Source organism: Pezoporus flaviventris, unplaced genomic scaffold (assembly GCF_033815535.1).
Source record: "Pezoporus flaviventris isolate CSIRO_AGI_PZ_B2104156 unplaced genomic scaffold, CSIRO_AGI_Pfla_v1 ptg000031l, whole genome shotgun sequence".
Taxonomy (NCBI): domain Eukaryota; kingdom Metazoa; phylum Chordata; class Aves; order Psittaciformes; family Psittacidae; genus Pezoporus; species Pezoporus flaviventris.
In genome coordinates, this window is record NW_026892579.1 from 60,836,020 (window position 1) to 60,862,227 (window position 26,208).

At 38.8% G+C, this 26,208-nt stretch overlaps 1 protein-coding gene across 6 annotated transcripts in view; it reads left to right on the forward strand.

Annotated features, from left to right (window-relative positions):
* The window catches only part of KIF16B (kinesin family member 16B), a 139,885-nt gene that overhangs the window by 101,384 nt on the left and 12,293 nt on the right, over nt 1-26,208 (forward strand). For 2 of the 6 annotated variants that reach the window (XM_061461518.1, XM_061461519.1), the window contains 2 exons: nt 1,156-1,245; nt 21,841-21,924. In XM_061461518.1, the coding sequence (XP_061317502.1) occupies nt 1,156-1,245; nt 21,841-21,924 (174 nt within the window). Of the gene's footprint in view, nt 1-1,155; nt 1,246-12,713; nt 12,778-13,671; nt 13,856-21,840; nt 21,925-26,208 lie in introns of those variants that run through there. The other 4 variants (XM_061461521.1, XM_061461522.1, XR_009744715.1 and 1 more) reach the window with 4 other exon arrangements.

The window sequence follows — 26,208 nt, forward strand, 5'->3', positions numbered from 1 at the left end:
AAATCCAAGCCTGGTTCCCAATGTCATAAGATACAGAACAATTTCTGGTTTCCAAAACACTTCCCCTGTTTTCATGTTCTGTATACAGCAGCAAAGGCTGGGACTGAGAACAGTGGAGCAGAGATGAGTTTGTTGCAAGCATGGAGTAGCACTTGTCAACAGTGATTCGTGGATGCTGGTTTCCTCTGGACTTATCCTCTGATCTCTTTTTCTCCTCCTGAGTTATCCTGCTCCATTGCAACTTCCACTGCCTCCATAACTTTTTGATAGGCTCCACAGTGAAGAACTACTTGTTAATTTTAGGAGTCGTTGTAAGATAAAAAAGCCTGTGTCTTCATGGAATGTGTTTTATGAAAATGCTTATTTTGATCTTCATGCATAAAATCATAGGTAGGCAGAGGTAATATCACATATTAGGCCTGTTAGGCTAAAAAAGCAACGATTTTTCCAGGTTTAGGCAATGCTGGCTGGCTTTCTCCAGCTCTGCTAGGTGGTATAGAAAAATCCCTGCAGCTTTGCTTCTTGGTAGCCTTGGATCACCGGAGCTATAGAAGGACTTTGTTGTAAAATCAAAGGCTTCAGTCGCAGCATTTTTATGACCCACTTAGATATTTCTCTCAATTCATTTTCTTTCAGACAGTGAAAATTTTTCTTTCCCTGGTATTTTTGTTGGTTTCTCAGCTCGAATGAGGATTTCAGGAATAACTTTTGCTAAGGTTGGCTTGCTGTCCCCTTTCACTCCTGTTCCTGTGTGCTTTACTCACAGGAGCAATTTTGTTGATTTTAATGAAACTTCGTGGATAAATGGGATGTTCATCAACATAATGATGACACAGACCAGGAGTGTTTTAAAGGAATATCTTCTACTGAAAGCTGGCACAAACAGTTATTTACCCTATAAATTGGAATCCCATTCTATTCAGCAATGAACTCTGTCCTAGAAATGTGTATTCATTGTGTAGTGTTTTTTGCTTTGCAATCAGTGCTCGTTATTAATTACAGTTCTGTCACTGTAATGAATAAAAACTTGTAAGACCTAATGGGACTAAGGGAACTAAGAATTGCCCCTTTTAATCTGATAAGCTTGTATACTGCATAGCTTTTTGTGTTGTGTGGGTTTACTTCTGTTTCTTGTTTTTGTATTGTCTGGTACAGATAACGGTCCTGGATGAGACGTGGACGGTATTCAGGCGGTACAGCCGTTTTCGAGAAATGCATAAAACTTTAAAGATGAAGTACCCAGAGGTAAGTTTTGGTAAAACTTCTTTTGTAGAAAAGGGTGGAGGTAGAGACTTGAAAGTAAGTTTTTTGGACAATGTTTACTCAAAAAGGAAGGTGATTAGAGACCGCCAGCCCGGCTTCATCAAGGGCAAGTCCTGTCTGATCAAACTAGTGGCTTTCTATGATGGAATGACTGTATCAGTGGACAAGGGAAGAGCTACAGCTGCTGTCTGTATGGACTTCTGTAAGGCCTTTGACATGGTCCCCCACAGCATCCTTCTCTCTGAAGTGGAGAGATATGGGTTTGATGGGTGTGGACCTGTTGGAGCCAGTCCAGAGGAGGCCATGAAGGTGTTTAGAGGGTGGGAGCACCTCTCCTATGTAGACAGATTGAGTTGGGCTTGTTCACCCTGGGAAAGAGAAGGCTTCAGGGGCACATTAGAGCAGCCTTCTAGTACCTAAAGAGGGCCTGTAAAAAAGATGGGGACAAACGTTTCAGCAGGGCTTCTTACGATAAGACATAGGGTAATGGTTTTAAACTAAAAGAGGGGAGATTTAGACTAGACAGAAGGAAGCATTTTTTTTACAGTGAGGGTGGTGAAACACTGGAACAGGTTGCTGAGAAAGGTGGTGGATGCCCCATCCCTGGAAGCGATCAAGATCAGGTTGGACAGGTCTCTGAGTAACCTGATGTAGTTAAAGGTCTCTGCTCATTGCAGGGGGATTGTACTAGACTTTTAAAGGTCCCTTCCAACTGAAACCATTCTATGATTTCTCTCAGCTTGATGCTTCTAGTAAGATTGGCAGCCCCTTCAGCAGTTTAAAACTCCAAAGCTGCTAGGTGCAGGATGGATGTTGCAGTGAAACTGTGACTCCATGTGTTGCTTCTAGCCATTAATTCCCTTTACTGCTGACTGGTGTTCCCTGGAGGTTACTGTTTTGTTCATTGCAAGATACTTGCAGTCAGATCATGTCATCCTGACAACTCCTCATTTAAAAAGCGTTGTTCCACAGATACCCTGTTGTAATAGTGGCTTCCAGGTTTCTGCAAAATGGAAAATTGATCTTTCTGACCACCTCAGAGACACTGGGTATTGAGGATATGAGGAGCTGTACCTGACAGAGCTTTATTTCATTGCACTGAGCTTTTGTTTCAAATTACACTTCTTGGTTTCACATCTAACTTTTAATCATTAACATTTTGCTTCCTTTCTACTTGTTGCCTTGGATATTGAAAGAAATAAATCATTCAAGCAATGGAAATGATCTCGATTTCAGAGTTGCACAAGTAAAGAAGCCCGAGTCACATATTCATGGGCAATATACTGAAAAATACTAACATGGTTCAAGAAAGAGAGAGGTGCAGTAGTGTGCAAATGCTTTCTTTGTCTTCATTGATGTATTTTTTTGAGCTAAAATCTAATTGACCCCTTGAATTTTAAAGAGTAAAATATGTAGATCTGTATTTTGTGGAGATTTTGGTATGTAAGATCATTCCCATTCTGAAACAAATTGAAAAGCAAAGATTGAAACTACCGTGACCCAAATATCTGAGGGGAAGTTTGGACGAAAATAAAATGAGAGAAAGAGAAAAGAAAAAGAAAATTAGGTCATCTTTTCTGATTGTCAGAAAATTTTTAAAGGTGAAAATGAGTTTTGAATGGAAAGATTAAATGTTCTCTGTCCACAAATGCTTTTAAAAATATTACTTGTGAATGAACATCAGTCTTGTGTTTTTGATTTGAATGAATTGCCATTTCCTCTTCGATGGTAGAGTTCTGGTCTGTCAACAGTAATATCCTAATTGCATCTAACTCTTGAAAAAACAGCTAGGCAGTCATCCAGCTGAAATAGAAAAGGAACACCTGAATCCCTCTGCAGACTGATCTTCCCTTTTTAAGAGAATGTATTTGAGTACAATTTTTCAGTCTGTTATCAGTACTGACAACCCATTAAGGAACAATTGAATTTGGTTGTTAGTTACGTCAGAGGGAGAGCACCTCCTTTCTTGGATGGAGTAGTCAGATTCAGGAGGAATCTGATGTTCTTAAAGTCACTATTAAAACGTCCCGTGTGCTGCAGCATACTAAGGTCACCTCTTTGAATCAAGTATTTGTGATTCACAGTACAAATTCAGGCTTTTCTGGCCTTATGGGAGGGAGTGGGTTTTTTGGCGAATGACTTGTTTGTAAGAACATAGGAGTGGTATTACTAGGTCAAAATAAAGTCTGTCATCCAGAGAGACTTTAACAGAACATATAACTGGGTATAACATATACCCAGCCTAGAGCAAAGGTACATAGTTTTCTTCATCTTGGAGTCTTCGCAGCTGAAGTTGTTTTCACTGTAATTAATAGATTAATATTTTTCCTGTGGATTTTATCTATATTTTATATTCTCTATACCACTCACTTAATAGGTAGCTTATATAGGTAATTTTCTTTTGCTGCTTTTTTCTTTTCATTGCCTTCTGTCTGTGGTCATGCTTTGCAAGGTCAATACATTCTCTAGTTTAATATGCCCGTTTGTTTCTTGTTGACACTTCTGTGTTGCCATATGTGTCTTAGGTAAACTTACTGAGATTCACATGTAGTACATGAATGGGATTAGCTGCTTAACTGTGCAGATAATTAAATCTCTAATTTCCACAAAGGAAATGCATTACAGTATGTTTTACTGAGTTATCTGTTCCCTTCTCAACGACTTTTTAAGTGGGGGCAAATACCGAGTCTTAGAAGTTTGTCAATATAACTTTCCCTAAAATCCCCCTTCTCCACTTTGGAGAAGAATTGTGACGTGTTTTGGTTTCTGATATGCTTGAAAGAAATGCTTAGTCATGTTACTTTCTGAAACGATAGGTAGCTTTAGTAGTGTCTTCTTCAGCCTTTATCAAGCCTCCACAACAACCTTCAATAAATTATTAGCAAAGTTCAAGAATGCGTATCTTTGCAAGGTCCAAAGCACACTGAAGTTCAAGAGAAGTAAGATAAGCATTTGATTATGTTGTCTGCTGCTTTTATATAGGTACTGTCACTTAAGTACCTGTTCTGGAAACCCTTGCAGCACTGATGTTGTCTTCTCTGTTTCACATAGTACAGGGCGTTGTGTTGTGTCTATGGATTTGAGACTTCAGACGCCCCAAGGTGAAACGGCAGGTTTGTGAGCAGAAGTAACCTGCCTAACACGCAGTTGGTTTCTTCTACTCATCAGCATTTCTGCAAATGACTGTGTCCTTGTTTATCAGAGGGGAGCACATTGTGATGGATGAAGTATCACGTTCTGTAGTAAAGATTTGGTGTTTATTTTCTTTGAAGGAATGTCATCATCAGTGTCACATATGTGAGGACGGCTTCCTGTATTTTTTACCTTTATTTAAAGCAGCCTTAATATATGGTAATTTTTTGATTGGTTTTGCAACATGAGTAAGAGTTTAGTTTGTTTGGTAAATTGAAAATCATCTGTCTGCTTCTGCTCATCTGTCACTGACCTAATTTGGGAATCACCATGATGCTAAAAAGCATTTTAATACCAAACTTGGCAAAATTACATCCTTAGTTACCGTGTATTATTCCAAAGAAGGTTGATCCTTAAAAGCAATGCTATCAGAATCCATCAGAGTTGAATTTCATTTTGCATATAGTTCACCATCCAACTCTAAATTAATATTTATAATGAACAGTGAAAATACTGTGGACGTGTTTAATGTATGAGTGTCCTGCTTTTCGAAGTGAACTTTACAGCTCATTAGTTGCTCAGCTCTGAGTTACTACATCAGTATTTTAATAATTCGCTGATCTCGCATTTCGTGTTGCTGCCACTGAGTTCCCAAAGGAATGTATTGGCAAACTGATTTATTAGGAAGGTTTAAAAAAAATAAAGTACCTCTTTCAGAAGCAGAAACTATCTAACATCTTTCAGTCTTACGATAGGCCATATATTTTATATACCTGCACATTTCTTCTAATGTAGTTAAGTGGCTGCTGACAACTGAATATGTAACTGACGTGTCACATGCAAATTTTGAAAGACTGAAGAAGCTGCAGCAGGGTAAGATTGTGCCAGTGGCAAACAAGTACCAAGCATTTAACTGTGCCTGTATGATTGTCACTTGCCCAGCCTCAGCTTTCTTACACTGCTAGATTGTTAGTGACTCTCTTAGTATTTTTTGGAATTCTAATTAAGACCATACTTGGTTTTCAGTTTCAGTCTTTATAAAGGAATATACTTCTTGTTAGTTATTAGTCAGAAACAGGAGTAAATGGTGTATCTGATAGAGAAGAGAGAACTTTGAGAGTAAGATTCTCTTTTTTTCCTCCTTAATCTTCTCTTACCAGTTCATGGTTGTGATGTTCAGTTCTCTCTTCTTAGTATTTTCTTGTCTTTTCCCTGTTTCAAAGGACAGTGGAGGAACAATTGTCTGCCTGTCTTTCCCTACCAAAATCCAGTGTTTATGAAGTCATTCCTTCGTGTGGGAGTCCTTAATTTCTACTTGCATCCAGGCATCTAAGGCAGGTTTTGTGGGCTTTCACTGTAGGCTCTGCTTATTGACCCCGTCAGTCTTCTTAAAACCTCTTTTCATGTGCATAAAAATCTATATAGTGTTAAGGAAAACACGACTGAGGCATTTCTATTCCTAATAGGGCTTCTCGACTTAAAATATCAGTGAATCCATGGAGAGCTGCCAAAGAGAAGCTAAGAGGTATGCTTGCATTTATAGATTCATTCATGGAGATAAGGACATTCGTATGTAGGCAAGATTTCTGCAGGAGTGCCAAAGCTATTGAATTCTAACATATTTAACAGAATGTAATAATTTGTGTGTTTGTATTTGATGTATGGAGGTCTGTATATAAACACATATTTGTATCTTTCACAGTCTACAATACAAAAGGATGATTTATAATTTTCTAAAGATTTTTAGGCTGTAATTGGTCCAGCTTCCTTTTCTGCTGGTTTGGTTTTTGTCATCTTACACGACTGAATGGATGTATAATAATCATATCTGAAACAGCAGGATCATCTACATAAACTTAAACCTTCAAGCCAAAGTTCCCATGTCATCTGCCTGTACCTCTGTCTGCTACTCCTAACAAGGAAAAGAGTGTGCACGATGTATTGCAGTAACACATCCATGTCATGGATTCAATCTCATGGGTTAGGGACTGTTGCTTAGGTGACAAGATTTTTCAGGTACGCACAGTATGGGACAGTAAAGATTGTATTTTATAACTGTTAGGAAAAAATGCTGTAGTGTAGTGTTCTGGAGGAAAGGCTCTCATTGGTAATGTCAGTGAGAGGTGAGAGTTATATTGCTTCATTTCTGAAGATAATATCCTCTGCTTATCAGACATCTCTTTGTTTGACAGAGTATCATTCTGTTTGGGTGAACTCAAGGCTCTTGTCACCTGGGAGTTAACAGGCTTTGCATACCGTAGGAGTTGCATGAAACTCAGCACAACATTTCTGTTTTTCAGAAACTGTGAATATTTTTGAAAATATATTGATTAAAAAAAACATTTGTTGCAAGCTTATTTAATATTTTTAAATATTTTAGATTTTTCAAAACTCAAAAGTAGTCTGTCAGTTTTTTATTGGAAGTATTTTGCTTCTTGGAAGAGGGGGACAAGAAATATCTCGGGGAAGCCAGGTCCGGTTTTATCCATCCATACTCCCTGCAGCCACCCAAAATACTATGTATATATTTGCTATCAAAATAGGAGAGATACCAGTTTAGTACCTTTCTTGAGTTCTTTTTATGTCCTTTCTTTAAGTTGGTTTTTGGTAGTTTTCTAGTACTACTTATTGGCTAGGAGTAATTTAGTTCTCTAATGGTGAATCAAGAGGCATGAACTATTCAAGTAACCACCACTGAGTCATCTCGCTGCCCTTTCCTTTTGCCTCTGTTCTTCTCTTTTGGGTGACTGCCAGGGAAGGATCTCCATTTCCTTTTTAAGTGGTCCATACATCTGGTGCTTTTGATGAGTAATAAGTGGAAGAAACCTTCAACGTGAAGCATTGGCACAGACAGTGTTGAGGGGATGAGTCTGAGGTGAAGCCATTAATTTTAGGAGAGCATTCTTGGATTCTGGAAAAGCTTTCTGCAGGGTCAGTGTCCAGGGTGACTGACAGAGAAATGCAATTGTTGACTAACTTTCAAGACATGGTTGCTGGGGGGTTGTGGATTTTTGTTCTTCCTTTCCCTCCCAATTAGCCTCAGGGATCATTTCTGTCTATTTATGTAATCATTAAATGACTTTAGAAAGTCTTATCAGAGATGCAGAATTCTCCCTCCTCAGGAACAGAGAAATTAAACCAGGAACAGAGCACTAAGGCAGCAGACTTGTGCAGAGCCCGTAGGGCAGCATTTCGTCTGGGATCTTGGCTGTCTGGCTGCTCTGATTCTGGTTTGTAACTGTGCAGCTGTAGTGTTTCATTAAATGGGAAATTCATGTTAGTCTCCTGGGATTACTTTGAAAGGGAAAAGGATGAAGAAGCAATAACTTTGAGGTACTTGGCTTGCAGGGCTGGCAAGCCAGTTGCCATGTAACTACTGAGCTCCTGGAGCTTAGGAGCTGCTCTGGCAGCACAAGTCAAAAGCTTGTTGCATCAGAGCTGGCCAGCCTGAAGCTCTGCTGGATTTACCATTGGATTTTCTCATTTACTGGCATAAGCAACTGTACATTTAATTAATATCTGGTGTTTAAGTAGTATGCTCACATTGAATGCAAAATTCTGTACATTTGCATGCTTCTAGTGTCCAGTTGCAAGTACTGTAAAGTTCTGTAACTAAAAACTTCTAAGATGATATTTACAATGAGTTTGTTCTGAAACCTGTAATGCTTTCATTCTGCAGTGATCGAAGTCCCAGTCGGTTCACAGGTTCAGTGATTGCTGAGATTGATGTTTAGGATGTTTGTGGCCAAGATGTAATTTAAAATTGTATGTACTAGGGAGGGAACGGTATAGCATATAGTAATGAACCTGATGGTACAAATCTTGCAACAGCTGCTGTCTCATTATTGTAGAAAGTTTAGGTTTGTCTCTATATGGAAACTTCATTCAGGTTCTTTTAGCCTCTAGGAGCGTTATGACCCTTGGTGAGCACAATCCATGGCAATATTTAAAGATGTATTTCAGTACTTGAAAATTTGATATAGTGAAGAAGTAAATGATGTGTTCAGCCTGAATTGGAAGGACGCTTCTGGATATTAGCCATCAAATTTGAATACTTTGTTTTTAATAATCAAGAATATGAACTGTAGTTTTGCTTGTACACAATGGAAAAGCATAACAGAAGTAACGCATTTAATATGACAACCTCAGGGCAAGCACCAAGAATGCATAGGCACTCTAAAAGCTTTTTTTCTTTTTGAGGTAAGTGTATTTGGGCACAGATTAAAATGGAAATAGTTTGCAACATTGATGTACTTGTAAATAGTGCGTGCCGTGATGTGTATTAAAATAATACATCTGGCAGAATGAAAAGTATGTATGAAAGCATTTAGATAATAGGTTTTGAAACATAAATCCCAAACTAATGGCAGACTATAGTTTTTACTTTCTGGTCTGGAACTTTACTAGCCTTAGTCATGTATCTTTACATAAATATTGAAGGAAAAATAAAGTAGTGGTTTTTAGGATGCATTTCTGTGTGTAAACCTTATAATAGTATTATAAAAGCATGTCATTAACAGCCTTCACCTTTATTCAGTACAGATTACAGTAATTGTGGTATAGATAATTTTAACAGTCATATTTTTGTCACCTCTAACAGCCAGGAAGTACACACACAGGAAGCATATTTTGTCACATACACATTTCCAGCTCCTATTCCTAATTATATTAAATTCAGAGCATTCTGATAGCCTGCAGATTTATATATGTAGGACTTCCGTATCAGCTTTAGTTTGCCACTGGCAACAGAAGTGATTTAAGAGGTAGATCCTTAAATGCTTGATCTGGCCTTTCTGCAGCCCAAGAGTTTTGTCTGCTGGTTATTTTTAAAAGAAGTTTTAGGACTTTGCTCACTACAGTCTACAAATGAACAGGAGAACTTGTTCCCCTAAGTAAAGTATGAAAAACACAGCTGCTGATGGTATCATGTAGTTCACTGCAAGTCTGACTATGGGAAAATGTATTTACTCCATGTGGTCCGTCTGAATTCATAGTTGCTAACCAGGACTGAAGCATTTGAGACACAGCAACCCCCCTGGCATATGCATTTCCAGCATAATATGCAATTCCCAATATATTTCTAGTGGGAAAATGAATTCAGTGTGTGAATTTTTCTTGTTGTAAAACTGAATCTGAATGTGTAAGAGCCTTATGAAAGCCTGGCTATGGGTCAATTTATTGTTGGTTTGGGTGCTAGATTTGTGCAGCAAAGTTTTCTTGGCTTGGTACAGGGAAGTCTGCAGAAATAGTTTTTTCTCTATCTGTCCTCCTTCTCCTTCCTCCCTCCAGTGTTTTGGTCAGTGTTGAGACTTAGATTTTTTGGTCTGTCCCAGTGAAACCTGTGAGTTTCCAATCATTTCTCTGGGAAAATACTATTAGCTTTCTAGGTCTTCTGGTAAATTCATCATGAGACAAGATTAACTTTCAGGCAGACATCAAATGCCGGGTTTCATTGATTGTGCTGTGCAAAAGTCTTACACAATAGTAATATAGAAATTGAAAGAAGCATTTGGAGAAGGGTGAGGCCTGCATCTCATAATTCACAAACCATTTGACAGAATGATTGCTTTGATTATTTGATAATCTGATTTTCAAGGCTCTGCTCAATAATCCAGTGAATTTGCATGGTATCAAAATATTAATGTTGCTTCATCAGTAAACTAGTTTCAAATGGGTAACAGCCATCTGTGAGAGAGATATATCTCTGAGAAGAGCCATTCCTAGACAAAGAAACTTAGGTGCTTACTGAGATTGAGCCATTTCTTAGCTGCTTCTATCTATAGGCTGGGGGAACGTCTTAGGCTGCAGCTCCGTGTCTCTATTTTGTTCCTGCTTGGTGAAAGGCAGAGGGGATGATTGGAGTTTTCATTCTTTCTTTTTTTCATGGTTACCTTACTTTGGAGGACTCGAAGACTTGTGCTTCATTAATCATTAGCTGTTATCGACAGTCCCACTGTCTTCTGAGGGTTTTGTGAAGAACAGCGTGTTCTCACTGTGTTGGTCAGGGATATGCAGTTTAAAATAGACTTTTAAGCAGAGCCCTTTAGGTTTCAGTTGATTTAGGATATAAGGACCCAGCTCTAAATCTATTGTGAAAATACTGAGGTTAATTTTGATCAAATAGCATGGATAGTAGCAAAACCAGTCTTGTTTCAACTGTGCTGTCTGTTGCATGTTTTCCTTTTATGTTTAGGTGTATTACTGATAGAACTGATGATGAACACTGCATATCCTAGTCTTCTTATGTCTTTTTTGGAAAAAAAAATTGCAGCAAAGCTTTAGCAGTATTTTAAATCCATAAATCACTCACTGTACATTCACGTCTACCTCCAATTTTATTTTCATTTTTAAATTGGAGAATAAATAAGAATACCTTTACTTTTAAGCTCAGTTCAATTTTGGGTAATAGCAGTATTGTTAAAGTAATTGCAAACTGCTGTATTGTAGGGTTTTGTTTACATATGTAGACTAGCATAATTTCCGTTCTGATTGTACCTGGAGGCTCTTAAGTGCTATAACTCATTCTAAGGATGCTGTAAAAAAGATTTCCTGTGGTCCTAGAGCTTTTCTTGCTTTCCTGGGTTACTAAAGTTTGTGTAGGAGCAGCATCTCTTGTATGCAGGCTCAGTGGTGTAGTTCTTGCTGGGGACAAATATTCTAGCCTTCTAGAATGCATCTGGCAGACAGTAAATGTGAAGTTTACTGTCGCGTAAATGTAATCCAAACTCAAATACTTGCAATAGTTAAGCACATCCCTGTTTTCTCCCTTGCCCCAAATAATGATGTTGACTTCAATACCATGGTGTTTTGTTCAAGTGTGTCTTTCAGTTTTCCTTGTATGCATACTATATAATTGGATCTTGCTTTCTAAGCATTGACCTTCAAGTGCTTGATCAAGAAATTTTATTATACTTGGAAGCAAATATCTATTCTCCACCACCACGATGACCCTAGGATCTCAAGAGCAGTAAATAGGGTATTGCTCATGAAACTGATCATAACAGGGTTATTTCTGGCCCCCATAGTTACTTCTTCTGTCCTGCAGAATCAAAATCCTTGGCCAAGCAAACTCCTGAGAATATATCTTTTCAGCTTATTACATTTAATTAGTTAGCTGTTGTTTTAAGCTTTACTTAGGGACAACAGTGATAGTGGGAGAAAAATCCCAAGTTTGTGTGAGGCTTACAGCTATTTTTTAATCCTGTGATAAAGTGACTAGTTCTACAATATCTCTACGACTAGATGTAAGTGAAAATTTATATGTAACCTATGTGACTATCCATCACTGTTACTGTTGGAAGGGGGACTAAGTAGTTCCTTTTAATCTTCCCATTTGTGTACTCGGACTGCATTTTCTCTAGTTTTATCATTTGAAATGATGCAGAAGGCTGGCTAACTTCTCCATGTAATCAGTCCGGTTTGTTAAGAGGGTTGCTGCTTTGTATCTGTAACAAATCAAACTTAGCGGCATACTGCATGTTTGTTTGCAGGTGTATTTCTCTCTGACAGCTGTTCTTTAAGACCCTGAGATCTGCCATTAATTTTGAGCAATCAGAAAGGCATCCATCTAGTGAGCAGTAGAAATTATTGCTGCTCTTTGATGAGTTTCATTATTAGCATTTCTCAAAGGCAAGGGTGGCTGAAATTTACGGCATCAGTTGGGCTCACAAGATGGGGATGTTTCATAAATGCTGCCAGATGTCACTGAGATGAGCTTGTATGCAACAAGCAGATCTTTTTGGGAAGAGCTGTGAAAGCTGCTATGGTGAATTCTCCTCTCTCAACCTATTTCTGTTGCTTAAATCAAATGGTACTGTGACTTCTTGGTGTGCAATCTAAGTGGCATGGTAGCAAACGTGGCATCGGCAGGAATGCAGTACAAATGGTGCCTGCTGTGTGGCCCACCTTGTTCTGTTGCAGAAACGCTTCCATAACCTTGCTATAAATCCCAGAAGATAATGAATCAAATCCCAAATCATTTTTGAAAGAAAAATAAACCCTGGAAAGAGCACCAAAAAATTCCCTTTTCACCTTCTTTTTGAGAAGTGGGATTTGAGCCACACATTGATAAAGATTGATTAATGTGTTGAGCTTTGGAGACTTGACCTTGCAAACCCAGCAGTTGTTGTCATTTCTGTAAAGAAATAACCAAGCACTGTGACACGAAACTAAATGAAAAAAATTAATGTTTAGCTTGCAAAATCATGAGCTAAAAGCATAGATAGTGTGTGTTAAACTTGTCCATAGACTCTCTAGGTCAGCACGTGCCCTTGTCCTACACTGTGGTCTGCCATGCAGTACTGGGTTTCTTTCCCCAGAGACTTCTATCCTGGGGCAAGGGATAGATGAGCAAAGGAGCAAAATCATGGCTGCAAGGACATGGTATGTTACAATTTTTTCATGCTTATTTTCCAAGTGTATTTAATTATTTTAATTTGGATTTGTCTGGTTTATGTGTGAGATAATTATATCCTTTGGGTTGGTGTGTGCAGTTTCTGCACCATTTTATTCTGCCTTTCTGCAACCTGCATAGAGAACTTAATATATTTGCTTTGCTGTCTGGGCCAGTTTTTGTTGCTCTTTCCTTGGTTGATAATCCTGAGCTATGCAAGTAGTGGTTTATATTTAGAAAGATGCCCTGGCTATGTTAGTTTCCCATTTTCATAAGAGAGATTAAACTCTCAAGCCTGCATAATTTTATAGAACTGTGAAAGGTTTGCATGAATTTGATATCTCCTATTGCTCATTTTTATAGTTATTCTGTATTTAAATGCTATCATACTGCTTATAATGAGCAAAACTATGAAGTAATTTGTCAAATATTGGATTGACCATAGTTTATGGCTCCATTTTGGTATGTTATTATTCCAACTAGTCTCAAAATTACTTTAAGGGAAAGAAAAACACCCCTGTAATGAAGGTAACTTCTTTGGCTGCAGTCAATTTGATTTTTCTCAATAGCAAGAGGCAGACTAAATAGAGGTAAAATAGCGCAATAAAGTGTGGACTCCCCGTCTCACCATAGCTACAGAAATGCTTGTTGAGTCTAGGTCAGCCCGCTTTTTAAAAGGAGAAACTTGGATATGAGAACTCTCAACCCTTTTTGATAATTACAGGTGATTGCTTGATAGGCGTATGGGCCCAGTTCAAAGACAGTGAGGCACGGTTAGTGAAATGCAAAAGAAATATTTGGTGTCCAGTGCTACATGGTAATTTTGCATCGTAAGAGGTTAACAGGAGGTGAATTTCTTTTTTTGTGTTCTTATCGCTCTTCAGTGACAGAAAAAGTTGTAATGTTCTTTGGAGAAACAATTATGCCTGTCTGAGGAAGCTGACTGGTGAACGTGCCAGGAAGATATTAAAAGTTCTAAGAGAGTTACCTGGAGTTAGAGACAGGAGAGCTGTGAGACCTTGTGCATCATGAGAAGAATTGGTGAATATGGAGGAGATGACCTGTGGGGGTTAGTTGCAGCATCCAGACTTTAATGGGACTCACAATAGAACTGCATATGCTTATGGGAGGAGATGGAAGTGCTTGTGCCTTGTTGCATGTCTTAGTGCCGGTATTGCAGGGGAATGATGTAGATGAGGTACCTATTTATATATATAGGTGATGCTGCAGAGTATCAAGTAGGAAAAAGGCAGGCAATTATAGTTAGTCTGAGTACAGTATGAAGCTGCAGTATTGTTTGCCTGGCAGGCTAACCCTAGCAGGGTCTCCAGTACACTCTGGCTTCTATGGGATGTGTTCTAGAGGGAACCTTCGCTCACCAGGTTGCCTGCACTAGGGGCCTGCAAAAAGCAACATGCAAACCAGGAGTTCCTGCTGCCAGCCAGAAATGCAAATGTTAAATCAGTTCTGCGGGCAGGTAAAACTTCGGCATAGAGCAAAAAGGATGGATAGTCGGACGAGAAGAGCATTCTGGTGTACATGGGGCAAAGCAGGTTCCTGTCTGAGAAAAGGTTATTCTGTAAAGGGATGAGAAGCCAAGTTGTGGTATAATTGTACTCAGGAGATACCAGAAAAGAAACAGACAAACAAAAAACGCCCACAAACCCAAAACAAAACAAATTCCCCCAAAACAAAACTCCAGTGCATCACTCTGCAATATGATCTTTCGTGTATTTGTCAGAAGGGAGTTACTTGCGGGCTGATTTATTTAGGATTTTTCAGAGTAGACTCCCTCAAGGAAGGAGGGAGATGCTTGTTCCTTTGTGTGTGTTTGCCTGACATCCAGGCACTGCAGGCTGTAGCAGCAAGGAGAGACAACACAGAAAGCTGGAAGCCTGCAACTCTGATGGATTCGCAGAGACACCAGGGATGAGCCTAGAGCAGATTTTCTGGTCTCAGAAACACTACGAAGACCTGGGGGACAGGGGCTGGAGCAGAGTCTACTCAAGGACAGTGAAGAGCTGACTGTGTTAGCCTGGACTGGGGACCTTCTGCAGGGGCACTGTGTGTAGAAGGAAGGTCATGTACAACCTTTTTCCAGTTCTGTTTCCTGGTCACTCGGGTTTTCTTTAGTTTAGGAGGTTAATTATCCTTGTTTGTTATAATAAATTGTGGCTTTTATTGCTGTTAAAAGCTGTTCAGTCTTCTCCAAGGAAATAGAAGAAGAAAAGTAGATGGCAAAGTGAATATCCATGAAAGAATCCCCTGGATAAGTTGATAATGGAAAATATTGTCTTTAATCTTTTTTTGTCCTCTGGGGGACATCTACCTATAGGGTACACATCAGGGAAGCACTGGAGGGTTTACATAATGGAGGACTGTGTTGCTAATTTTTAAAGGAGAATAGGTTTGGAGTATTAGAATCATAGAATCATAAAATAGTTAGGGTTGGAAAGGACCTTAAGATCATCCAGTTCCAACCCCCCCTGGCCATGGTCAGGGACACCTCACACTAAACCATGTCACCCAAGGCTCTGTCCAACCTGGCCTTGAACCCCGCCAGGGATGGAGCATTCACAGCTTCCCTGGGCAACCCATTCCAGTGCCTCACCACCCTTACAGTAACAAATTTCTTCCTTATCTCCAATCTAAACTTCCCCTGTTTCAGCTTGAACCCGTTACCCCTTGTCCTACCACTGCAGTCCCTAATGAAGAGACCCTCCCCAGCATCCCTATAGGCCCCCTTCAGATACTGGAAGGCTGCTATGAGGTCTTCATTCAGTCATATTTGGAAAAGCAACATTTGAACTTTAGTTTGATCTGTATTACCTGAAAATGTGACTAAGGTGGTTTTTAAGTTATTTTGTTGGTTTCTTTTTTAGTGGGTAGTATATGCTCAAATTATTTATCTTTAATCTCTGATTTTTATCTACTTTATAAATAAAGTAACATTTAATCTGTTCGTTGAGTTAACTTTTTCCCTTTGCCTAAAGGTCTCTTATGAAATTGTGTAGAACAGGTGGTTTATTTCAGACAAAATCTTAGTAAAATATAGAAGTTAAGCTTTTTTTTTTTTTTTTTTACTTTTTTTGTCAAATCCCTAAATATTTAGTGCACGTTCCTAGTTAAGAGTACCGCTTTTGTCCAATTTCTTTAAACTCTGGGAGTCTTAGTACATCTTGAGAAGTTGAGGCTTAAGTTACTTTGTTTAAACTTCAAAAACTAAAAGTAGGACAGTTTTTTCTTTCATTACTCACTGCAAAATCAAGTCAGGTGCAGCCACACTGGCTGCAAAACCATGCCACATTCTTCTCTTTGATTTTTCTCATCTGTGACAGAGATTTCTGGTACAAAGGATCAAAAGTCAGACATGCCTTTTGAAAAATGAGAAAATTCAGGGTTGTAAAAGTAACATGAGAGTTAAAGAAGACTGACTTTTTAATAGTTAGCATTTCCTTAATTTTCTTTTTTTCCCTCTTTCCCCCCATTTAAATATATCAAAACACTGAAGCACAAAGAGAATTTGGGATGAAAGATTAAAGATGACTCAGCCTCCATCAATGTCTGCCCTGTTTTTCTTCTTATAAAAAAAAATCTTTTACCATATTGTAGGCACTAAAACACAGAATTTTGCCCATCAGAAATAATGAGATGTTTCAATCCTGTAGATTTTTGCTTGATGTTGGAAAATGACACTTTTTTAATGTTTAGGGAGCATAACGTTTGGAACTATTTCATGCTTCAGAAGTGACAAGCCTATATGACTATATTATGTGGTATTTTACTTTGGTCCACTACATATTTAAATATCTTTTGCAAAGTACAGTACAAGGCTTTTTATTAACATGTTATATTCTGCTGTACCATAAAACCGTACCATAAAACCCCTGAACTGAATTCAGTCCAGCAGGTCCTTAGCAAACTTCAGTTAATGTCAGTGAAGAGTCTCCAACTGAATATAATGGAAACTAAAGGACACCCTTCTCAAATACTGATGATTTCATTTTCTGAAGGTCCTGAAGTGAGGGTGCACTCTGTCCTAGGCTGAGCCTTTCATGGTATTGGAGCCTTCATTTGCATTCTCTTGGTTTCCAAAAGGCCAGTCTCCAAATTTGCGTCTCTTCCTGAGGATCAGTAGTTGAGGGCTATGAAGATGTATGGTTTCACTGTAAAAGGGTATGCTTCCATACAGATATTGTTAGGTATATGCTGTTTCCAGAAGTAGGTGGATCCTAAGGTCAGAAAGTTGCATGTATGATAAAAGAGGGGACTAAAGAAAGGGTCATTTCCTGTTCTGCCATCTATTCTTACCAGCATTAAAAACCTGCAGATAACCGTGTTAAAACCAGTCCCTTGGCTGAAATGTGAGAGGTGTACAGGAATCCATTAAGCTGTTTAAAATTTACTAGAATAACACTTGCTAGGTTTGAAGCACCTTCCCCTTGAGGACTGGAGCTAGTACTGTCTAAGCTTGATCGTACTAATCTCACAAATACTGTAGTATGGTAAGTAAGCATCATTTCTTACAGATAAGGCTGCTGAGACACAGACAAATAGCATACCCCCACGTAATACAAGACCTAGAAATAAAACACAGTCTTTATTTATTATAAAGAAATTAGGGAGTAAATTGCAAATGACTGTTTGCCTCTCTTTAAGACTGCTACTGCCTAGCAACGATTGCCAGATAGGATAAACATCATTAACAGTAGAAAGTTTAATGTCTGAAAGACATTAGGAGTGCTGACGTGTGGTCTTGAGGTGTTTCTGTACTATTTTAAGATACTATCTGACTTTCCATTTTGGGTCTACGAGTAGTCCCAGCCTTGGCCACAGTATGTATAGGCATGTGTGTGCACGCTCCTATGTATAGAATGGAATATGTATTGCCACGATGCTTATAATGAAGTATAGTAGGGAAATGCTTCTGCAGCCAAAATAAAAATTAGAAATCTTGCATGCTACATACAGGAAATCATTCAAGCTCTCTCTTCCTGCCAGGCTGGGGAATATGCCTCTTAATTTCCCCTGACAGAAAACACATCACCTCATCAGCAACACTAGAAAACAACAAAACATCCCTGCTGAAAAAGACCGACTGCCAAATGCTTCCATTGCTACTGCAGCAAGGGGTACAGGGAGAGGAGGGGCGTGCTTCAGACCTGTCAGGGGAGTAGAATAATTTACCTGTAGAGTCCCACCATTACACGTTGTGTTGCTGCAAAATGCTGATCTCATAGTCAAGGTGTGACCTTTGAAGAACTAATTTGAGCCGGAGGGTACACAGCTATTTAACTCTAACAGAATAATTTATAGTCCTGAATCTGGATAGTGTGAAATTCTCTTTCAGTGTTTGAGCCAAAGCAAGCATCTTGATGCAAAATCTACACCTGCAGATCTCTGATATATTTAAGTGATGGAACAAATGCAGCTCGGTCACATACTGTGCTGTGTGCATTAGTGATAATCTCATCTGAAGTTGTTGTGCAGTTTCTTAAAGGTGTTGTAGCAGTAGTAACAACAAAATTTGAATTTATTGAAATATTTGCTGCTGCAATTTGACTTAAATGAGTGTTTTAGATAACCCTCAGCATTCTTGGGAATCGTTGCATTTCTGAGTCATATAATTACATTCAGAGTCTGTATGTCAAATAATACATCAGGACAAAGAGCCTTTATAGACCGTTGTAACGTCATTGCTTCAGTATATTTATATTGCTGGGCTTTTGTTTTTTCTTTTATAAACCAGAATTATGACGGGATGAGAACATTTTATCATCACTCTGTGTATTTGTGGAACTCTTACACCAGCATATTTCTCCCCACACTAAAGGAATACCTTTATAAATCAGAGTGACAGAGATCAGTGGTGTGTGTGTGTGTATATATATATATATATATGCACACTACCTCTGCTAAATATACTAATATTGTATTTTTATATAAACATACTACAATGGATCAGCTTCCTATTACAGTGAAATTACACAGTCACATAGAGGACTGCATAAGTCACATTCCCGCATGAATGGTTCTAGTTCTCATGTTGCAAAGATGATTTTCAAGCTGTGAACTGGGTGGAAACTGTTGCTGTCATGTCTGCATTAAGTGTTCGGACAGCCTGAAACTAAAGCCTGGAGAGTTTTGAATGTCTCTCTTTTCATTTTGGTGGGGATTAGACTCTTGGCATGTAGTGAAATAGAACACATTGGAATAATTCAGGGTTTCCAAGAGCTGCTGAAGTGATGAAATCTATGGCTGGAAGATTTTCTGTCATATAGCTGGGTGGTCATCTGTGACAGGAATGGTCTCCATTTGTTATTTGTGAGGTGAACAGCTGCCAGTTATTTAACGAAAAGAGCAACCAGAGGATCCTTGGTAAAAGAGTGGAACAGAGAAATGTTCCAGCAGGCCACAGGTTCTGCGCCTTCTGTATCCAGCTCTGTAGAGGTGGTGACTGCAGCAGGTGATTAGACCTTTGTAATGTACCCTCTGCAGGATGCAAAATCCTCCCAGGCTGCATGTATGTACGTATAAGTGTATTTTGTGTGCACGTATGTGTATTACAAACATAAGTAACATACATATGTGGGCCAAATACGGTTTGGCACATTGGCATTCTGAACTGGTTGGAGGTTTTTATTATATATCATTCTCTATGTCAATAGTGTTCAGATCCAGGTCTTGACCAGCAGTGAAATTATGATTTTCATTTAGGTACATGTTGTGACTTTGAACATTTCAGAGCTGAGCTTACTGGTTGAGGCATTTCTCTTGTATATTAAATTTATGACTGTAATAATGGTCTTTCATTGGCTTGGTTTCAAAGGTTTGTGCATCATAGTGATTTGGGAGTGAAGAAATATTAAAACTCTGTGAGTAGCTCCTTTGGTTTCAGTGAGTTTAGGAAAACTTACTGGCTTTAGAAAATGCAGCTGTTTTTCTCCTAAGATGTATGCAGAAAGCTAACAGATTAGGAAAGCGACTGGCCTGTCCCAAAGTGTTGTACAATCAGTCCCCATAAGCCTGTTAAAATCAAACTTAATTCAGATAAAGAATTCAGTCCTGATTTTAGCTGTAAATCCCTTGCTTTGCCTTTACAGAGCATGTCTGAGGACGTTGTAGCAGTTGTTTTTTTATTTGTGCCAATTGTTTTTTAAGAGACCCTATTTTAAAATTTTATCATGAAAGTATTCATTAGGAAATAAATGTCAGAACAATTCCCTCAGAGCCAGGAGGGATTGCGGTGGTAGCTGGTTCATCTGCTTCTTGCTGGTAATGACATGGTGCAGTCCTGTTTAATGAAATATAATTTCTGCAGGGGCGGGGTTTTGAAGTCCTTGAAGATATTAGCCCTTATAATCCTATATAGGGTAAGGAGTGAGTAATGCAGTGAAAATAAGTCCCAAGGACATAATTATAGGAAACTGTTTGGTTGTGGACTGCTTGTCCTGCCAACATGAAGAAGCAGGCACACTGAGAAGGACACGGTTAGAGAAATTTGAGGAATATAATTGGGGTGTGCTGGCGAGACTGACAGAGAGCAGGCATCTCTTCTGTCTCCTCTGGTGCTTCACATCACTTTATGTCACTTATTTGAAGATGTCTAGGCATTTCTTTAAAATTGTCTCTGTTGGACTTGAACCAGAGAATGGGAATAAATTATTTGTATTGCAGAATTCCTCTGCATTTTAAAGATGCTTACATTCAATGTTAATAATGGAGCTCCTCATTTAATTCAGTATATTGCTGCTCCTTGTAACCAGCTGTAAATTCTCCACAGTCCTGTATGTGCTGATATACTAGAAAATGATGTATCTTGTTTATTAGTTCAGTATCATCAAATAGCCAGGAGAATTCATGCAGGAGGCATTTCTACACAGGGCTTTTGCCTGCAAAACAACTCCAGCAATGCCAATGGGAGGCTGCACATTTCTGTCTCATACAGTGAGAGCTAGGAAGAAATAGGTTTTGATGTGCCTTCAAGTGCTAACACAAACTGCGTGGAGAGGACTTGCTTTCTTCTGCGTTGTTCCCAGCAGCACTGGCTTAGCAAACCAAGTTCACCGGTAATTGTTACCAACTCTTTACTCTTTTTGTGTATTTTTCAGATACAGCTGGCAGGAATTTGTTCAAGCATTTTATTTGTTGGTGTACAAGAAAGACAGGCAGTTATTTTATGTTCTCTCTTACCAGTATAGCTTGCCACGGTTCTTACAGGATGAAAAAGAAATGAGAAGATAACTTTGAACACCTTTGTGGAAGAACTCCTGAAAGGACAGATCTGAATAGCTGTTTTTAGGAGTTGTGCTGCTGCCTCATTTTCAGTGAGATACATGGGATTTTGCCTGCTCATGGGGATTCTCTTCAGAAATTAAAGCTATCACTTCCAGCATGGATACACATTTGAATGTGATTGAGCTACAGTTGCGTTACAGCTCAAGAAGTCCCACTTCCCATTATCTTTGCTGTTGTCTCAGCATAGGTGCATGCTCTTAGCCTGTCCCTGTTGTGAAGGAAGAAATTGTAGCTCAAGACACAACAGAAGGTCGCTTGGGTCTGGCTCAGGTGTCAGCTGGAGTCCAGCAATGCCATCTTCCACACCATAACTTCAGTGATAGTGCTTAGATCCAGTGATCTTACATTTGCAATACGACATAAGAAAAGACGAATTTCACAGCAGTACAGTTGGAGACCACAGTTTTTAAGAGTCTCAAAGCAGTCTTTTAAGATCTTTCTCACTTCCTAGTGGGTGCTGTCACATCAGATTCAATTGGCACCTTTGTAATCGTTATGAGGGCAAACGGTGGCAGTCTGATTCCTAAATTCACTTCCTGTCTCTCACTGGTGACAAAATACATACTTAGCAGTACTACAGACCAGATCGTAATAACATCAGTAGAAATGTGTAATGTGATATATGCTAATAGCGTATGGTGTAGCTCATGAATATTTGGCATTTTCTTCTTCCCAGTTGCTTCGAAGTTTAAAGAGAATTTTTCTCATTTGAGCCTGTCACTTCTGATACCGATTCATCCTTTAATGTCTTCCAGCTTGCCACTTTAGAATTCCCCCCAAAGAAGCTCTTTGGAAACAAGGATGAACGAGTGATTGCAGAACGACGGAGTCACTTAGAGGTAATGCCAACTTTTTAACAGGCTTCTGCAGGGTATTTAGGTGGAGAATTCTCTGCTTGACCACCAGAAACCATTTCCATATGGTCAAAGCTAAATAGCCTGCTTGTAAGTATCCAGTTACTTGCTGCCTCGTTTAACACAGGAGATGGCAGCAGTAGGTTGCAAAGTAATGAAACATGCCTTAACAAAAGAAATTAATCCTAGTCTATGAAAAAATCCATCTCTTCAGAGATATTCATAGGAGGTATGCTTATTTAGGGGGGAAAGGTTGTGGGTGAGGTTAAGTGTTCACTGTAGACAGATGGTCTCTGTTAAAGACAAGATTAAAAAAAAATATTGCTACTTTAAATGCAGTTTGTTAGCTGAAGATTTACTATTTTATCATAGTTACTATATCCAAATATGACAGAAGGAAAGCAATATTTAGGCATCTTTGAGCTTTATTTTGTAACCCAGCTTTCTGAGTGTTTTGGGTTTCTTTTCCCTTTTGATTAATTTTAAAAAGTAATTTTATTGTGGACAAGGTTACTGAGTTAATGAGGATTTGTGGGGTTTTCTCGTTGTTCTGCAGTGCTGTGTGAGTGACATAATTTTAACTCCCATCACACATTAGGTCTTCAAATTTCTATGTTAATGAATGTGTTATTGCAGCCCAGGGGCAGGAGGTGGGGTTTTGGGAAAGAAGAGGTGTGAACAAAGACTAAGCCATACGCCCTGCAACTCTGTTGTAGCCACATGGGGATTACCTGATCATGCAAGTCATTACAAATTATATTCTTTGTAGAGCTAAAGTAGCATTAAGTAGGGATTTAGAGAAATTAATATAAAAGTAGATAGCTTCCAACTGGAATCTTTTCTTGCATGTTTTGTTTTTTTTCTATGTACTTCACCTTTTCTTTGATCTGCCAACAAAACATCCTCCCACTGACTTTTGATGTGAGGCTGTCTCACATGTACCAAATGTAATGTGGGGTATTTTGCTTCATGTCCTCTATAGAAGGCATAAAGGCATGGCCATGTTCCAGTCTAGTACTCAGTTTGCATATTTTTGTACCAGTTAGAGATTTAATCCGTTAATCTTTCTGACCTTTCATTTATTTACTAACAGATTTTATTGTAATGTTTCTAGATGATAAAACTGCTGTGTATAGCAATGCTTTAATCATGGTGTTATGGTACTTACAGCTCTCTGTATAGCCAGATTTTTAGCTTAAAATTAAATTGTATGTCTTTAAATTAAGTCATTATAACTTCATTGCCTTCATATATTTTGCAAACATAATAATATGACCACTGTTCACATGAGTGTGTTTTGCCATATGCCACCAGATAGCACGGTTGGCCATGCCACCCAGTAATCCTGACAAATCAGTTAGTGTTGGAGAAACTGAAGGTACCCTGTGGCCCAAGGGAAAGTTAGATAAAGAGGATAAGGAGCCAAACAAATGTTACCATCCTTGCCATGAGGAATTTGACACAGCAAGCTGATCGATACTCCATTATGTCTGGATCCCTAATCATTGTATTTTCTTTTCACTGTATATTTTGCAGTGGTTTGATGTGGCTTTGCCAGCGGCATGAGAGTTTCAGCTAACATAGCTGCAGCCTTCTTGGTGGAGGGTGAGAGAAACCACCTAAGTATTCATGGTTTCCAAAGTCATGTAATGCTTTGAAGGCTTAAAGCGTATCTTCAATTACACTGTGAAAATGGAAGTTATACTGTGATAGTGGAAGAGGGCCCAGACACCAGTTCTATTTAAAATGCTGGCTGTTATTGCCTCCTGGATTTCAGTCCAGTATGAACCTTGAGCACACTTCAGTGCACTAACCAGAAAGCAGTAAATGGATGGATTGCCTCTGTAAGAGATGTGTTTTCTTAGCCTTTGACCATAGTGTATTTCTCACGTGGGAATTCAGTCAGGTAAAAGGTGAAGGCATTAGACCTTGATAACAAGCAGAAACATGGCTTGTATTCGGCTGGTTTTCATGCTTGATCCTGTACCTCAATTTGCTGAATACCCTTTGTAATCTCCTTCAAGCCTCACAGGTGATGTGTTGTAATGGCTGTAGTATGATATAAAAGCTGATTTTACTGTTCCACATGGTTAGTAAAGAGCTAATGAGCTAATACAGCATTTTTAGAAAAATCAAAACAGCTTCCAGGCCAACAAAAATGTATATTCTTATCCAGTGTCTGAGCTGACCTTATTGACTAAAAATAGATGACAGCCTGGCAAACATCAGTCCAGTAAGTATTCTGAACAAATATTCTGTATTGTAGAATCATTAGTAGAGTCTCATCCCGATGGTGGATGACAAAGCAATTACTCTGCTCTTCCAGCTTTTGCTTGAGGTATTTATACATCTTGAATAGGCTGTGACTTCACATTGTATTTTCCGTGGACTTTTTGGATTGAAGCAGGGTAGTGCAGCTTCAGATAGTCCAGTGCTTTCCACAGGACGTCTCTGAGCAACAGCAGTTTCTTTTTTTGGTTTCCTTTTTCTTTGTTAAGTATGCACATAAAAATTAACATTCAAACTCCAGTGTACACCTGTGTGAGGGGTAAGACAGCTTAAGCTGTCATTTCAGTCGAACAGCCTGACTAGAGTATTTGCTGGTATTAGCTGTCGGTTACTGAAATGGCCTTGCAGGCTCTTTTCTTGACATCAAAATTAAATTGCAGCTCCCCAGTCTGATCTGGGAAAGTGAAGCAGATAGCCTGGGAGTCACTGTACGTTAAAACTACTCTTCCAATTAGCAGATTGTACAACAATCAGAGATCTGCTTCTGGTGCAGATATCTAAACTGTTACTGATCTGAGTGGCTTTGGCTTTAGTCAGGGAAGTCTTCCGTGTGTCTAATTATGATTTGTCTGAAACCTTCTTTGTGGGATAGTTTTCTAGGAAGAGTTTGTTTTTTTTCCTACACGTCACCTCTGAGGTTCTCGCCACAGTAGAAGTGCTGAGGACAGCAGTGAGGTTTGTGGTACCGTTCAAGGCAACTGGAGTCAGGGGGGCTGGCTGAAGGATGTGTTTTAAGATTGTCATGAAGAGTTACCTTATTTCAGCTTGAGATTGGAAGTGGACATATTTCATTGTAATGGAAGTTAGATTACTTGGAGTAAAAAACTCCAGAGAGCCCCAAATTATGAGAATTGTGATTTAAAATCACAGTAAATGTAAAGTTCATGTAAAACATTATGTTCTTTTATTTATCCTAGCTGGTACAAATGCTGAATAACCAAAAGCTTCCCCATCCTTCTTGGTCCTTATTGGTAGGAAAGCACAGTATGAGTACTGTTTTGCTGTGAGATTAACCTGAGGAGAAGTCTTTGATCTCTAGTGTGATACAAACACTTTGGGTTTTTTTTTTTGGTGCAGTATAAAGACTTTTGAGCAATATCTTACGTTTCCATAGAGGTTTGGAAAAATTACATGCAAGTTTTCACAAATGTTTTGCCTACACGTCTTAAGAGAAAACACCTAAATTGTGTTTAAAATTACCTATCCAAAATGCCCTATTGCAATCTGCTAATTCAGTATTTCATCAGGGACCTGTTGCAGGGCAAAACTCTAAATTAATTGTTCCACAGTCTAAAGACTGTAATTTCACTTCAGAGCCAACCTTGCTTGATTAAATCCGCCTTAAATGAAGCAGCCAAGAATTCTTTTGATTAAAGTTAATGAATACAAGTTAGTGTGTATCTATCCCTTCATGCAATTAGAAATCAGTAGATAAGAATACAAGATCCTTTTTCTTTTTTAAATTAAATCAGATGGTGTATATTCCTTTTTTATTTTTTAAGCAAAAACTTTATGAAGGAAATGCATATCCCAAGAAATCCGTGATTTGGTGAGTGTATCTGTTCCCATTTTAACTGCAGAGTATCTTTTGTTCCTTGGTGAGTTGCTAGATCTGTGAATGACAGTAGAAAGAAATTTTCCTGAAATACCAGCTTCTTTAGGTACTGCATCTCTGTATTGTATCATTCTCCTGATCGTTTTTCTTCTTCTCTTAGACCCAGGCTTTGTTGTGGGAATGAAGATTATTATTAGCCCCATTTTCCCATTATGCAGCCAGAAAAGCTGGGCAGGAGTCTAAGCTGACATAGCAGATTGAGTTGTGTTTCTTGACCCTTGGTCAGAAGCATTGGAGTCATGGACCCACAAGGCTTTCTTTTCTGCTCCTGCTGTCACTAGCACGCTTGGGAAAAAACCAGTTGTCATGCTGACAGAATCCCAGTGGGTTGTTGCTGAAAGGAAAGCAAAAAGTCCCCCAAGCCT